At 46.3% G+C, this 16,928-nt stretch overlaps 1 protein-coding gene across 1 annotated transcript in view; it reads right to left on the bottom strand.

Annotated features, from left to right (window-relative positions):
• Nucleotides 1-16,928, bottom strand: part of AGTPBP1 (ATP/GTP binding protein 1) — a 567,598-nt gene that overhangs the window by 3,619 nt on the left and 547,051 nt on the right. Inside the window, exon 27 of the mRNA XM_029617286.1 lies at nt 5,674-5,706. Coding sequence (XP_029473146.1) covers nt 5,679-5,706 — 28 coding nt within the window. The 3' untranslated portion in view covers nt 5,674-5,678. The remainder of the gene's footprint in view (nt 1-5,673; nt 5,707-16,928) is intronic.

Here is a 16,928-nt window from a genome sequence, read left to right as displayed (position 1 = left end):
CGGGCACACGGGCACTTATGCTATAAAATTGCCACATATCTGGCCGCACGTCTGTTTGAAAGTTACCATTTTATTCTCCAGATATTAATAACTTTTTTTTTTCGCTTTATCAGCTAAATTATTCAAAAATGTTATTTGTACTGAATCATCAAGAACACCACGTTTGGTCTTGAAAGCTCATATACATCATCATCTTTGGGTGTTTCATATGTTGACTACATAAAAGATATCACAACTCACAAAGAGTCAAGGGAATCTAAAAGCAGCAACTCCCCCAGGGGAGAATGCTTAGCAGATAGTTCAGTCCATTCCTACCTACTCTCTCCAGCCACAACATATTCTCTCTATCAGATACAGCTTGGTAAGGATTCTACAGGTCCTTACACATATGTACCTTTTAGCATGTATATATATATATATATTTTTTTTTTTTTACTGAGCGCGCTGTTTCTTTATATTCTACATCAGCTGCTTCAGATCCCATTGGAAACCATCTGGGCTTCCTCGTGAACCTGTAAGTCAGCCCCCGGGGCTTTCCCCCTCTATGTGGTAATGATTAATTGACTTTAGCAGCAGATACCAATCTGTGCTGCTCCTCACGTTGTTCCATGCAGTCTGAGGCTACACGTGTGCTGTATGTGGGTGGAGTGCTATTTCCTCTGCCAAACATTACTTTCGCCTTTGTAGGAATCACAATTAAAGTGCAAGACTAAATGAAAGCAGCATAGATAACTGGCAAACAACATTCATCAGGTCACATAAATATTCTATTACAAATATTTTCAAACAAAGAAAATGTGTCTAGTTGCAGTCTGAGCTTTGTTTTCAATTAAAATCTGTTGCTTAGTGAGGTTTTCTAAAGGAGATATGAATATATAAATATCACAACAGAAAAGCCTTAGTTCCATATTGATGGCACTGAAATAGTTGCATATATTTAGTAATTAAATGTGTGCACTCATTTCTTTTCTCTACAAGAAAAATGTTCCTTGAATAATTAGATAACACCCATTATTCTCACACATCTGAATATGTGCAATGGGCATTAGGAAGTCATTAGTACACATGCCTTGCCTCTTTAGCAAATACTGCACATGTAGTATTCTGCTTTCAAAAGTGTTCAAACATTCTTTACAGCATATTCTGGAAGACGGCCTTGCTACGATGATGCGGCTGAAGTCATCCCTAATCGTGTCAGGGAGTGCGAGGCTGGCGCTGCTCCCCAGTTCATTACCACCGAGGCATATGATGACAAGATCTAGCGGTGTGCGGCGGGTTCTCTCAGACTCAGCATGGGCCAGAGCTGGTGCCAACGCATGCCCCTCCGACCCAGCCATTTGATGGTCCAGCCTTGTTCAGTCAACCCCAGGTCGAGGCCGAATTTCCCTCTCGTGGCCCTTCTGTGTGTGTGGATGATGAACGAGTGACCCACAATCCATGCCGAACGAAGACTGATGGCGGCTGCAAGCAAAAGGAAACTTAAGTTTCAGGACGCACCCAGGCCACTGCAAGCATGGGGGAGCCGTTATCCCACCTGATGTACGACGTGGATGCCCTGAACCTCCATCGGCCCATCTGCTGTATGGAAGCCTGTGGCAGGCCAGCGATCGCTGCGCTAGAGGCAGCTCCGATGCAGAATGAGTGAGTGCCAAAGCATTCACTCTGAAGCCCGACTTTTTACAGCACTTTCTTGAAGACTGCGGGAAAACTGGTATCTTCTTAATGGGGATTTATCCTGGTCCAGTAAGAATAGGCCATTCACTTTTGGACGCACAGCCAGGTATGACGTCATGGCCGCCACCAGACATGTTAGCAGACCCTTGACAGCTGCCAGAGTGATGACTTGACCAGGCGCCCCTTGAACAGTCTTAGACTGCCTCAGTGTCAGGCATAGCATGCCAGTCGAGACATTGACGTCCTCCTGCAGCAAGCCCCACATCTGAGATGCATTCCACGATGGCGCGGTGAATTCACTGACGCACAGGGCGGCAAAGAAATCGAGTGCAAAAGCGACTCGAAAGTATGCAGTCTAAAACTCGCTTGATGCTACTGAGGGCATGATGCCTGTGCCTGATGTAATGCCTAAGATTCTTAGGTACCGATTCCCACAGTTTATGTTCCACCTCGGGAAGTTCTGAAGGACATGCAACCTCATTGCATGAAGATGTAGAGGTAGAGGAGAGCATACTGGGAGGCCCGGTGCTTGGGGAAGATGTCAACTGCCTGCGCCTCACCCGCTTGCATCTGTCCCTTTCCATGAGCTCTCCCAGCAAAGCCCTATCTGCGCTCAATGAAGCAGACTTACCGAGCTCCTCCTTTACCTGAGGCACTGTATTGTGGGTACCTGTTGGAGGCTTCGGTGTTAGAGGTCTGCCATCTGCATTGCTGCCACAGGATCTGGCTGAGCGCCCAGATGAAGAACAGCAGCATTGACTGTGCATCTCCTCACCACTTGATGGATGCGGGTTTGGTGGAAGAGCCACAGGTCCTTTCCCCCCCATACTCCCTATCCCCCTGCCTGTGCTTGTAGCGGCTAGGGTGGTATTGGCTGTGCTCTTCCGATTCCCCACCACTATCAGGGAATGGTAAGTAATCCTGATAGGGGTAGGGGGATCTATAGCATTGGGGGGGGGGTAGTCGGGTCATCTCTCCCGTATGGACCAGAAGTCTCATTCAAACGGCCTATCTCTCCAATAATGTGTAAGGCCACCTGTATCTCTTATGGGGTAGAAATACTCAGTGGGACATCCGTGTAGACATTCAGAAGACGAGCGTGAGGTCGGCCAGAATGGGGACCTGAGGCACAGCTCCTCCCGAGAGCTGCGCCCTCTCATAATGCAGGGCTCACAAGGGGATGCTGAAGCATGTTCCTCGCAGCCCGCCGCATTTTGCACATCTGTTGTGGGCACCAGTGCAAGGGGGGAGCCACCACCAATTTGGTCGAAAGACCCACATGGTCTTTGGTCTCCTCAGTTCTGGGACGTGGCATCTCGATGTTGAGCACACCAAGATTGCTGCTGGCACTTGCTTAAGCTTTTCTTCCAAGGCCTTTTTTCTGTGCAGAACTGCCTGGGTTCTGCTTGCCCATCCAAGCCCGTTCCCTCTTTGCGCCACCTCTCCCAGACCTTACCACGCCCGCTATCGCTCCATGAGGCGGCCCAGATGCCCTACCTCCTCCCTGTCGGCTTCTGGCTCCCCTCTTGTCAGAAACACCAGCGGGTGGGAGGGCCACGGGAAGGGGCCCTGCAGGTCCCAGACCAATGGGCACTTCGATGATGGGGGTGCCTAAAGCCTCTGCAGCGCACTGTGCTAGGGCCTGCCGAGCCACAGTCGAGGAGTCGGACCTCAGGGACATCAGTGACAAATGTTGGCAGCACCTCTAACTCGGAGTGCTGGATTTCATCCAATTAATAGCTCCTAGCCAATGGAAATATATATATTTTTTGGAAACGTGTGAACGGCGGGACCGCCCAGAATCAAGAAAGGAGCAAAGTCTGGGGGCTGTGGCACCATTTGGTGCACAGCGGGCTGTGTCCGCTGCCCTCAAGGTCAAGTAAAGACTGGGTGGGGGGGTTTTTTTTGTAATAAATGCCAATTTCTTAATATCTTTTATTCTTTTTATAATAACTTAACTGAGTCCACGAAGTCTGGGTCCTATATCAGGAGTCAGGCAGGACCGGCCAGCCAGAAAACAAATCATGCCACGCCGGGCCAGGGAAGAAGAGGCCGGGCAAGAGGGAGCCGGCAGGTTTTAAATCTCCCGCCGGTCCCTCTCCCCGGACACGTCACCGCGCCGTTCCCCTGGCCAATCGTGTGGCCCGGCATCGGGGCGCATTCTCATGATGTCACCACGCCCGACGCTGAGCCAACCCGGGGACACAACGCCATAAGCACCGCCCCCCCCCCCCCGGAGCAACGGGAGGCCGGCGCCACAGGAGCGCCGATTGCACGCGGCTGGGGCCATTGCCATCCGTGCCAGAGGAGGAGGAGAGGGGGAGAGGAGAATGGATCCCCCCCCCCTCATGCCCGCAGGTAGGCCAGCCCGGCGGAGGCGATGCCCCCAGAGATGCAGCTGGCACCCGGTTACTCACGGTGCCCGCACATCCGTGCTGGGGGCATCTTCCATTAGTGTGAGATACGGAGGTAACTGAGGCAAACTAATCAATGTCTGAATGTTTAAGAGTGAATGAAGTTGTTTTGAGAGTATTTAATCCTAGGAACGCCAGGTAAGGTGCAGGACAGACAGATACTTGTAAATATATATGGGCAGCATGTTTTTTTTTTCCCCATTTTAATTGAGATAGATCTGCTGAAAGAAGATATGGTGTGAAAGAACAATCATTTTAAAATCACACGTTGATTTGATTGTGTACCCTTTATGAGTTATTTACCGTACACTTTCCGGGCTCATTCAGCTGGTTGTTTTAAGCGCCTGCTTAACCCTGAGCTCAGTCAGAGGGGTAAGTAAACTGAGTGAGAGCAAGAAAGTACAGCCAATGGCTGGTGGTAATGTTCACTTTATCAGAGTGGTTATTTTAAAATGAAAGAAAATCCCTGAACAGAAGAAAAGTGCTAGAGGGGGGTCCTATGGATAACTTCAAGGAAAACCTGCCTAGATTGTGAAAATATCTGAGGAGAAGTCAGTGAAGTGCATAGGACAGTTTGAAAAACTGACATCAAGGACATTTGTCTTGGAGAGGGAGACTTAACTGCTATCTCCTTATTCCTAGCCAGGATAGCTACTATTAAGAATAATTAAAACTCTGAGACAGCCCTGAACATCTGAATAACAGAAACAACAGAAAGGTGTGCATGAGAAAAGAAAGGGAAGGGCAGTGGGATATTCATATATCTCTGAATGAAATATATCTATCCTGGAACTCGCTTCTATTCTGAACCACAAAAATTAAGTGCAGAAAGAGTGCGATAGGAGAAGAGTGTAATAGTGTATGCAAGAAAACACAGGAGTGAATAAGAGATTACTGACTCCCTCTGTTAGCCAGGGCTGGGTCCCTTCCTTATTTTTTTTTTATTTCTCCACTAAGCTAGAACAAGTTCAATTAGATGGAGAAAACACCACATGTAGCAACACAAGGAGCACATCTTGAAAGAGGGGGGACTCAACAGAGCATTAGGGAACACATGTTTTATGTTATTTAAAGACAGGAAACTTGTGACGGAGAAGGAGACGGCTGGGAGAACTGAACTACAGACAGCGCACTCAAAGATCCAGAGGCAAAGCTTCATCAAGGCACTACAGCGTGAGGAGACCCAGCAACACTGGACTCCATTTGGAAGAGCTAAGTGTATACACTCAACACAAACACTATGGGGGTAATTTTCAAAGGAGTTACGCGCGTAAATGTAACATAATATCGTAGCAATTTTCAAAAGCCATTTAGTGTAGTAAAGTGCACTTACGCGAGTAAATCTTAGGGATAATTCAATGGCATATATTGCAGCAATTTTCAAAAGCCCACTTACTCGAGTAAATGCTTTTAAAAACCAGGCCCTAAGTGTCTAGGTAGACTGAACAAGAAAGCAAGAGCTACAGAGATACACACAGTGAAAGCAAAGGAGAGAGAGAGAGGAGAAAAGCAACAGTGTTAAAGGACTCAGACCAACTTAAGAAACATCAAGAAAGAAAGGAACATATACAAAAGACGTACTTACCTTTATCAGCTGCAAAGAAATGCACTGGAACACCTGTGAAGTGGAGCATAAGGAAAGAATCATATGCTCTTAAACAAATATCTGCTTTACATTCTCATTATTTCAATTGGACCAAACTTTACTACTCAGAGATAAAGATATATATACACATATATATAACAGATGAGAGTTCCATATTAGCAGGTACTGGTATCAGACGGGGAATAAGAATCCTAGGAGGAAAAGAGATAAGAGAAAAAGGTTCTTTATGGTTATTCACTATTGTAAAACAGCACTACTTGCTTGATGAACAAAAATGTTAAAGAAAATATTTTCTTCAATTTAACATTGAATTATACTTTTAAAGACCCTGCCTTCCCTCTCCACTTCTGGGAGACAGGTTGGATGGGTTTCAGTCCCCTTGGCTCCTTTCATTGGAAGACCCAACAGGAAGGAGGGCAAATTTTCCCCTCATAGCCCCCTTTTTTGTGGATCTAGTGGATCTAGATCCACAAACAACAGAAAGCTCATATTCTAATAGCCACCTTAGCGGGAGAGTCACTGCCCAACAGTAGCGGGGGTACATCTACGAAGACTCCAGTTTACTCCAAGACCAATAAGATTACTAGTATTGCACTAGACAGTGCTAAGCAAATAGTGACTACAAGACTCCTGGAAAAAGGCAAAAACAGAGTTCACTGCTCAAGAAAAGGATAGCCCTTGGCTGAGTACAATACCTACTGAAATATCGATGTTAGTAGATTTAAGAGATCCACTTCTGTTAAGTAAAAATGACTATAGCAGGTAACTAGAGAAAATCAGAAGCAAACTTCCACAGGAATAATGAAAGTGTGCTGAAGCACAGTGGAGTAAAGAGATGTGAAAGAATTGCCAGCAACAACAATGTTGCTAACTAGATTTTCCACATGTGCAGAACATTATGCAAAATATATTTACCACCATAAAACGTTTTGCCATGAAATCTAATGGGAAAATTGTTGGAAAAAAAAAAAAAAACAGGTAAAATATTTACAGCTTCACCCTTTTCACTCCATTTACAACCTTCTTCCCTCCTGCACCACCACCTCTCCTTTTTTTTTTTTTTTAAAGTGGCTATAGGTTGTGGAAATGGGGAATTTTGACATTTTTTACCTTTATGTGGATGTCAAGGGTTCTCCTGCCATGCCGTTTCACCATGCCCTGCTTCTACCTGCAATAACACCTTTCCACCGGAGAGTCTTTCAAACAAGCTCTGCTCCTAGCTATCTGAACCGCCTCCTCACTGACTACCTGACTTAGCAGTTCCTACACTACTTAAGCTAGCCTGGTCCAGTCCATTGATGCCTCTTCATGGAGTCACTCTTGGCTCTCTGACCTGGCTATGCTTACTATGTTTCATGCCTTGTGGCCTCTGGGTCTGCTTTTGCCTTATACTTTGCTTTGTGGCCTACTCAGGCCTTTTCTTGTCTTGTGGCATCCGGGCCTCCTCTCACCTTGTGTCTTGCCTTGTGGCTTAGCCAGGCCTCTCCTTACCTAGTGGCCTTCAGGCCTCAAGTGTTTTCTGTTATCTTTGTCTGGATTTTGTCTGGTCCTGTCCTAGTCTGCCTTGTCTAGTCTTGCCCTTGTATAATCTTGCCCTGCCCTGCCTAGTCCAGTCCAGTTCCTGGTATTCATTCCTTGCCTTGTCCCAGTCTGTGTCTATATCTAGCCCCGGTCCCTACTCAGTATCCTGCCCAGCTTGTATCTGTATCTAGTCCAAGTTCCTGCTTAATATCCTGTCCAGTCTGCCCAGCCTCGTCTAGCCTGCTGCAGCCTCCAGTTCTCAGCTTCTCGCCAGTTCCAGTATCCAGTCCTCTGCTTCCAGCCTGTCTCTGCCCATAAGGTCCAGTCTGTGCCTGACTTCAGTTCCAGTTTGTGCCTGATCTGCCTCTCCCAGCCTGTCCAGTCTCACCCAGCCTTGTCAAGCCTGCCCAGACTCTTACCATGAAGTTCTGTCTCTGAAGTCAAGCCCTACAGTCCCCCAGAACCCAAGGACTCAACCTGCAGGGGAGAGAGAGCTGGCTAGGCAGAAAATAAACCCCAGTCCAGCCCTGTGGTCCTGCTCCTGAGGAGGTGTTCCCTGACTACAGCCAACACAACAGTGGAATTTGTCCCATTAAAGTCCATGGTGAATAATTGTGTGGAATGTTTACAAAACTATTTGAAATTTGAAGATCATATTTTTCACAATTCTTTACATAGGGTAGTATTTAGGGGAGTAATATTCATAATATTTTATTGGAGCATGTGAAAATAGAATAATATGGTTAAGTTTTCTTTCTCAAGTTTTATTACCATAGAAACATGACAGCTGGAAATGATAACATGACTTATTTAGTCAGTCCATCCAGAACAATTACTCAGCATTATAATCCCTACCACTCCCTACCCTTGTGCTTGCCCCATGCTTTCTTCAATTCAGATACTGTCCTTGTCTCCACAACCTGCAGTGGGAGACAGTTCCATGTACACACCATGCTTTCTGTAAAGAAATATTTCCTTAGAATACTCCTGAATCTATCCCCTCTCACTTTCATCCCATGACTCTTTGCTCCTTTCTGTTGAAAGAGCCCTGTCTCCTGTGTATGGAAACCTTAGAGGTATTTTAAATGTCTCTATCATACCTTCACGATCTTGCCTTTCTCTTATTGTGGCCCCCGTCTGCTTCAACATTTAATTCAAACTTTTTTTTCCTCACTATAATGAAACTGGGGCTTTGCATGTGCTGAAGCACCTGTAATGACAAGATAACTAGAAACTCCAGTAGACAGAAGGAGCTCTTATGGCAGGTCCACAGAGAATACTGTTTCAAAAGGGGAAAAAAATGAATAAGAGTTGGCTAGGGGACTGTAATGCCAAATGGAACAGGAAGCACAAGGCTGCTGGGAATTGTAGTCCTAAGCAGATAATTAAACTGGCCTATTTGTAGCCATGTCCTGTTTTCAGGGCATGGCTGCCGAAGGCCAGCCTGCCCACATAGATCTTCATCCTCGGGAACTCTTCAGCTCCCCCTCCTGGGGGAGTGAAGGAATGCCTATGCCTTTTGGCACACTAATAACGGAACCACATCTGATAGGTGGGCACTCTAAGACCCACTCTTAAGACCGAAAACAAATAAATCAAAACCTATAATCAGGATCCAGCCAGCAGCCAGGGAACATGTGGTGTTGATTGGAAGACACAGTTGAGACTGATTTAGAGACTGCAATATAATCAGCAAAGTTCTTAAGCTCTGTCTGCAGCCAGAATGACACAGGGGGGAGAAGGAGAATCAGACACAGCCAGGAGAGAAGGCATACATGCAGTAGCAGATGTCACAGCCAATGGGATAGGGATTGGGAATCTTCAACAAGATACTGTTGGGAAAAGTAGTTTATATGTGGTCATAGGTATTGGGCTAGCCTATGTCACAGTGCTAAGTAGCTTAATGGGGTGATACTGGTGTCTCAAAAGTTTTGAAACCTGTGTGAACACTGATATCTGAAATAGTAGCTGTTTTTACTGCAAGTGACTGTTTCCTTGCGATGTGTTCCAGAGAACTGTCAGTGGGTTATGCAAGGCCAAGGTGGCAACCTATGACACTCACCTACAAGTGAATAGACCTTGCAGCACCTCCTCATCTTTCCTCTTTCATCCCTCCCCCCATGGACTTTCCTTCATCAGGCAAGCAGCTCTTATCCGTGCTCTTCTCCTTTGTTCTTTCCAGACTCTGCGTTTTTTGTCTTGCATCATCATGTGACTGCGATGGCCTTTCTGAGTTGGTGTGTCTTTTGTCTTTCTGGCAGAATTCAAGTCTCATTTAAAAGCTTACCTCCAAGATGCTTTTAAGATCCAAAAATTTGACACTAACTGTTTTTCGCCCTCTCATATTAAACATGTGAGCAGTGTTAGGATAAATTGAAATTCCTTGATACAGGTTCTAGGGTTCTTAGTAGTCAGGGTTCTTTACCAGCAGGGTAAAACTAATTCTATGAATGTTATGTATGCATTTGATTTGATGTATGGAATGATTTTATGTTTTTATAATATCTGCGAACTGCTTTGATTAGTATAGCAAGATGGTATGTCAAAAGAAACAATAAACTAAACTAAGAATTTATCAAAAGAAACCACCCTTAAACTCCCATTGGTCAATCAACCTCAGGCAATAAATTCAGACAAATTCATTAGCTGAGGTTCCAAAAGAGGTCTATTATGTTTGCAGAGAGAAAAGTCACTATAAATCCAATCCACAGGAAACTTCACAGAAAATGCATATCCTTCTCATACTTTTAGACAGTGGTGACCACAGTTAAATAAGTTAGACCCCTGAGGCATGTTGTCTGCGTGAAAGTATGTTAAGTTAAAGTGCAATCGCACAAGCATTATACAGGAAAATACAACTGTAGGCTGAGTCTCTGGCTCCATAAACCAACTGCCTCAAATGCTTTGAAATCCCAAAAAGGTTACGGCATTAAAGCTAAGGGGTCATAAATCCCTCTTAGCACTATTTTTTCACTGGCCTGACAAAGAGAGAATAAGAGAATAACTCTTGAAAGCTTGTCACAGATGTATTAAGTGAATCCTATAAAAAGGTATCACCTACAATTTGAAATCCATGTCCCAAAGAGGAAACCTGTATTAGAAAATGCCTTAGCTAGCCCTGGCATATCCATCCCATCGAAGGCAGGATGAGAAATCTTCCGGCTCAGGGTCAGAAGGACAATGGCAGCTGACCAGTCCTCCTCTAAGGAATACTGTAGTATTGGTGCAGGAATGGCATGGTGATAATCATGTTGAAGCATCAGAATGTCTGCAGTTGCCTTTGGATAGATTAATGATGACAATGGCCTTCACCACATGCCAACAAAGCCAGTTCAGATGAGTGACAATACAATTAAAAAAAAAAAGTCAAGCCTGGCCCACCACAAAAAAAACAAAACAAAACAAAAAACATCCAGGTTCTCTCCCAATACCCCCAGACATTTACTCCATTTTTGTGGTCTTCATGGAACAGGAGCTATCCCTGATCACCCTTGCCCCCACCAGTGCAGTAACAGAAAATGGTATCAGAAGACCTGAGATTGGTGCCATTTTGAATCTCTGCTGTACAATACGATGGTGCCAGCCTTGGGATCACCACCACCAATGTTGAAAAACATCACTGGTGGGACAGGAATGACTGGGGATCACTACTGCCCAATTCAACCACAGATGGGGTAAGAGGGATTCAGGGGTTGGGGAATGAACCCTGGGGGCTTTATTTTTAAGTGTAAGGCACAGGATTTTCAGCTAGTCCAGCTGCTAGGTTTAATAGGAAAAGAAAAACCACAAATTAAATTTGTCATTTTTCTTTCATTTCATTTTCAAAACATTGAAATGTCCTATTTTGTTTCAAATGAAAGCACATTCTTAGAAACAGAACTGTAACAATTTATTTTTTTTCTTTGTAGTGCAGCCTGTTTAACAACTGCCTCATGAATAAAGTCAGGCCAACCTCAAACTATTCTGGCAGAGTAGTCTACAATTATTCTGCATTACAGGACTTGGACAAGTGGGCACAGAGAGGAATATTTCCTTTAAAGTTAGTCCTTATCTGAGGTCCACTACAACTGCCTGACCTAACAAATTCCAAATTCTAAAGCCAGGCATTCCCTCCTGAAGCAAGTGGCTACATTTTAATTTATGGAGACATTCATGTTTTATGTTATCTTGACAGAAAGTAATATCTTCCCTCTCTTGATGCCAAATGTGCAAGGCTGAGTATGCCACCATATAATTGCATTGAATTGAATTATATGTAATCCTAGTCAGGATCAGGAAGACTAATTTTTTGCTACTGCTGAATCATATGATACAAAACTAGCAGATGAAGCAGTTACATTAAGAAATTCTCAGAAAATCTTAGGAAAAATAAATGTCCCCAATCATATTGCCAATACTCAATTGTGATTATAGGGCCTTAACCCTTCCTCACTCGTAAACATTTTGAAGCCCATATTCGGCACCATTTGTCTGGCTAAGTTCGAAGCACGCCACAAAGAATTAAATCCAGCTTCCTTATGGAACTGGTGGAAATCATATTGTTCAACAATTTTTTTTGGTTTGGAGAACACTGTTACCATCAAACCCATGGTATCCCCATGAGTTCTCCATTAGCGCCGGCAGTAGCCAACTTGTATGTATCACATTTTGAAGATACTTATATAAGTACATCACAATGGTGGAAAAACATCAAGTGTTGGCACCGCTTTATTGATGACATCTTTTTCATATGGGAAGGCTCTGACGCCCAGTTGCAAGAGTTCCTTACTTGGATTAACACTGTAGATTTCAATTTGGAATTTACAGCACAGGTATCTACACAAAGTGTTACATTTTTGGATGTGGCCATCAATATACGAGATGGTGAATTTCATACCACCATCCATCGAAAACCGACGGATCGTAACAATTTGTTAAGATTTTCAAGTCATCATGCTCTCAATTTCAAAATGGGACTCCCTGTGAGCCAATACTTTAGAGCTAAACGTATATGCTCCATAGAAAAGAATTTTGAGGCTCAAGCTAAGATCTTAGAAGGCAGATTCCTTGAAAGAGGGTATCCTCAGAGAGCTATCACCTGGGCATACAAGAGAGCCAAATTCAGCGATCGACAAGCCCTCCTACGATATAAACCGAAAAAAGAAGAAGCAAGACACCTGTGTGTTAAGACACCATCAACCTGTGTGGGAACCATCATCACCGCCATCAAATGGCACTGGCATATACTTTCTCTCCACAATGTTTTTAAAGAGCTTCCAATGTTTGCTATGGCCAGGGGCAGGAATATCAGGGACAAAACAGTTCATGCACAATTGAACACATCAACAACAGTAGAAACAATTACAGGCCACCAAAGGTGTGGTCATTGTAGTTGGTGCTCACAGACGATCACTGGATTATTATGGGAAGATCCAGTGACAAGATACAAAGTGTGGAAAAGATTGAATACGGACTGTAATTCCTATAATGTAGAGATTACTTACCTGATAATCTCCTTTTCCTTAGTGTATGCAGATGGACTCAGAACAAGTGGGTATAGTGTGCTCGTGCTAGCAGTTGGAGACGGATCTGACGTCAGCACGGGTACATAGACCCCCCACAGGAAGTGAAGCAACTTAGTAATCTTCCTTGCAAAAGCTGTTATGGATATATGTGTACTGACCGATCAATTAATTAATGAAACAGGATTCCCCGGACCGATTGATAGTAGCTGGAGACCGCCAGCGTTCCCAACCGGAAGGCGTCGACACCTGGTAGAGTGGACGCTCTCGTGTAAGAAATGACATGCCTTACCTTGAATTGGTGAAACCCATGTATACTGGCAGCCGGGCGGGATGGTGAGTCCATCTGCATACAATCTCCATCTGCTCCTTAATCTCCATCTGGCCATCAATACAAACAAAACTGAGCTGCTACTCATCTCCCCTCACTCATCCGCGTCCCCTCCCCTGCCTAATTCTTCTAAAATCAACCTCCCCTCTACACAACCCTTTGTCAGAGACCTGGGAGTCATCCTTGACCATCAATTAAGTATGAAGAACTTCGTAAACGCTACACTCAAAGCTTGCTTTTTCAAACTTAATGTGCTCAAAAAACTTAGACCTCTCCTACACACCCATGATTTCCGTACAGTCATCCAAGCCACCATTACATCCAAATTGGACTACTGCAATGCCCTACTCATTGGACTCCCCTACTCCACCATTAAACCTCTACAAATGCTACAACATGCTGCAGCGAGACTCATTGCAAACTCCCGCAAATATGACCACATCACCCCCATCCTCAGAGACTTACACTGGCTCCCTATAACATCACGCATTATCTACAAAACACTCACCATAATTCACAAAGCAATCCACACGCACAACTCCAACTGGTTAGACATCCCTTTTACAACTCCTAAGTCCAGTCGACCCACCAGAACAGCAAATTCTGGAACCCTACTTGTACCTTCCTTAAAAACAGCCCATCTCTCATCCACACGTGACCGTGCTCTCACGATTGCAGGCCCCACTTACTGGAACACACTACTGCCGGACATACGCCTCGAACCCTGTATGAACAACTTCAAAAAGAAATTGAAAACATGGTTGTTCAACCAAGCCTACCCAGATTAATAAATCACCAATCCGTGCCATTGTAGACCACAATACGTCTACTCCCTATTTCCTCATATTGAGGAACTATGTTTTTTACTCCATCTCCTCTCTGTGAGGTACCTTGTTCGTTGTTTACCCTATCTTTTCTTAGCTGCCTATCGTTACCCCCTCTCCCAGTTTTGACCTCCCTGTTAAAATGTAATTTCCAAACTTAACCGTTTACTGTGAACCGACATGATGTCCACGACGAATGCCGGTATATAAAACTGTTTAAATAAATAAATAAAATAAATAAAATTATCAGGTAAGTAATCTCTACATTTCCTAGCGTGTAGCAGATGGACTCAGAACAAGTGGAATGTACAAAAGCTACTCCCGGACTGGGTGGGAGGCTGCCTGAGGACCGCGTAGGACTGCCCTCGCAAATGCTGTGTCCTCCCTGGCCTGGACATCCAGACGGTAAAATCTGGAGAAGGTATGGAGAGAGGACCACGTCGCCGCCTTACATATCTTCGCGGGCGACAGCATCCTAGATTCTGCCCAAGAGGCCGCCTGCGCTCTGGTGGAATGAGCCTTGACCTGCAGAGGCAGTGACTTCCCAGACTCTATGTAGGCCGCTCTGATAACTTCTTTGATCCAGCGGGCGATGGTGGGCCGTGAGGCCGCTTCCCCTTGATTCTTCCCGCTGTGAAGGACGAACAGATGGTCTGTCTTTCGTACTGCTTCTGTCATTTCCAGGTATCTGGGCAGCAATCTGCCGATGTCGAGATGGAGTAGCAAACACCCTTCTTCCGACCTCTTCAAACCCGCCGTGGTTGGCAAAGATATGGTTTGGTTGAGGTGAAATTGTGAGACTACTTTAGGTAAGAAGGAGGGAACAGTGCGAAGATGGATAGCCTCTGGAGTGAGCCTGAGAAAGGGATCACGGCAGGACAGCGCTTGTAGCTCTGAGATGCGGCGTGCTGAACACACTGCCAGCAAGAACACCATCTTCAAAGTTAGTGAATGGAGAGACTAACTAATGGAGATGGAGAGACTAATGGAGTGAATGGAGAGACTAACTAATGGATTTCCTTGCGGGATCCCGCAAGGAAATCCAAAACTATGTTGAGGTTCCACAGGGGCACTGGCCACTTCAGTGGCGGACGAATGTGCTTGACTCCTTTCAGGAAGCAGGAAACATCTGGGTGCGTGGCAATGGTCTTGCCATCCCTCCTGGGACCGTAGCAAGACAGCGCAGCCACCTGAACCTTGATGGAGCTTAGGGAGAGACCCTTCTGAAGCCCATCCTGCAGGAAATCCAGAACAATAGGGATTGTGGTTGCATGTGGATTGGTGCCATGAGTGTCGCACCAGGCTTCAAATACTCTCCAGATCCTTATGTAGGTGAGGGATGTGGAAAACTTGCGGGCTCAGAGGAGTGTATCTATCACCGGCTCCGAGTAACCTCTTTTCTTCAGTCTAGCCCTCTCAAAGGCCAGACCGTAAGAGAGAACTGAGCCGGATCCTCGTGGAGGATGGGACCTTGATGTAGCAGGTCCCTGAGAGGGGGCAGGGGAAGGGGCTCCCCTGTCAGTAGTCTTCTCATGTCCGCGTACCAGGGTCTTCTTGGCCAGTCTGGTGCCACTAGAACTAGGCCTCTGTGCCTCTGAATCTTGTGTATAAGGGCGCCCAGCAGGGGCCACGGCGGAAAGGCGTATAGCAGGGTCCCTGGAGGCCATGGCTGAACCAGGGCGTCGATCCCGTGAGAGAACGGATCTCGCTTGCGGCTGAAGTATCTGGGTACTTGAGCATTGGACCTGTCTGCTAATAGGTCCATGTCCGGAGTCCCCCACTGATCCACAATCATCTGGAAGGCTGTGGGAGACAGCTGCCATTCTCCCGGATTTAGGCTTTCCCTGCTGAGGAAGTCTGCCGTGGTGTTGTCCCTTCCGGCAATGTGGATGGCGGAGATGTCCTGGAGATTCGCCTCTGCCCAAGCCATCAGCGGGGCTATCTCTCGGGACACCTGTTGGCTTCTGGTTCCACCCTGTCGGTTGATGTATGCCACCGTGGTGGCGTTGTCTGACATCACTCTGACTGCTCTGTTCCGCAGTCTGTGAGCAAATCGCAGGCAGGCTAACCGGACTGCCCATGCCTCTAGGCGGTTGATGTTCCACCCCGACTCTTCTCTGTTCCACCGCCCTTGGGCGGTGAGCTCTTCGCAGTGTGCTCCCCATCCGCTCAGGCTGGCATCTGTGGTAAGCGTGGTCCACGTGGGGGAGGACATCTTCGACCCCCTGCTCGTGTGGTCGGACCGCAACCACCACCGTAGCTGGGTCCGCACTCTGGCGGGTAGAGGTAGATGCACGGAGTAATTCCGGAAGCGTGGGCTCCATCGAGAGAGGAGGGAGCATTGCAGTGGTCTCATATGGGTCCGCGCCCATGGTACCACCTCCAGGGTGGATGCCATGAGACCGAGAACCTGCAGGTAATCCCAAGCCGTGGGCCGGCTGGCTCCCATCAAGGAACGTAGACGCGTCTGGAGCTTTAACCTTCTCTTGGTGGTTAGGCTGACTTTGTCTGCCTGGGTGTCGAACCGGACTCCCAGGTATTCCAGTGATTGGGAAGGCTATAGGCAACTCTTGTTTAGGTTGTCTACTCATCCCAGGCTTTCCAGAAGGGAGATCACTCTGTTGGTTGCCCGATGGCTCTCCTGACGTGATTTCGCCCTGATCAGCCAATCGTCTAGGTAGGGATGGACAAGGATTCCTTCCCTTCTGAGCGCCGCTGCTACCACTATGATCACCTTGGTGAAGGTCCGCGGCGCCGTGGCTAACCCGAAGGGCAAAGCCCGGAATTGGAAGTGCTGTCCCAGAACCTTGAAGCATAGGTAGCGCTGATAATCCCGATGGATTGGGATATGCAGGTAGGCTTCCGACAAGTCTAAGGCCGTGAGGAATTCCCTTGGCTGTACTGCGGTCTTGACTGAGCGCAGAGTTTCCATGCGAAACCGCGGGACCTTTAAGTATCGGTTGACTGATTTGAGGTCCAAGACGGGTCGGAAAGTGCCCTCTTTCTTGGGTACCATGAAATAAATGGAATAGTGCCCAGAATCCATTTCCCCAGCAG

This window comes from Rhinatrema bivittatum, chromosome 1, assembly GCF_901001135.1.
Source record: "Rhinatrema bivittatum chromosome 1, aRhiBiv1.1, whole genome shotgun sequence".
NCBI classification, from domain to species: domain Eukaryota; kingdom Metazoa; phylum Chordata; class Amphibia; order Gymnophiona; family Rhinatrematidae; genus Rhinatrema; species Rhinatrema bivittatum.
This window is presented reverse-complemented; position numbering and strand designations above follow the sequence as displayed.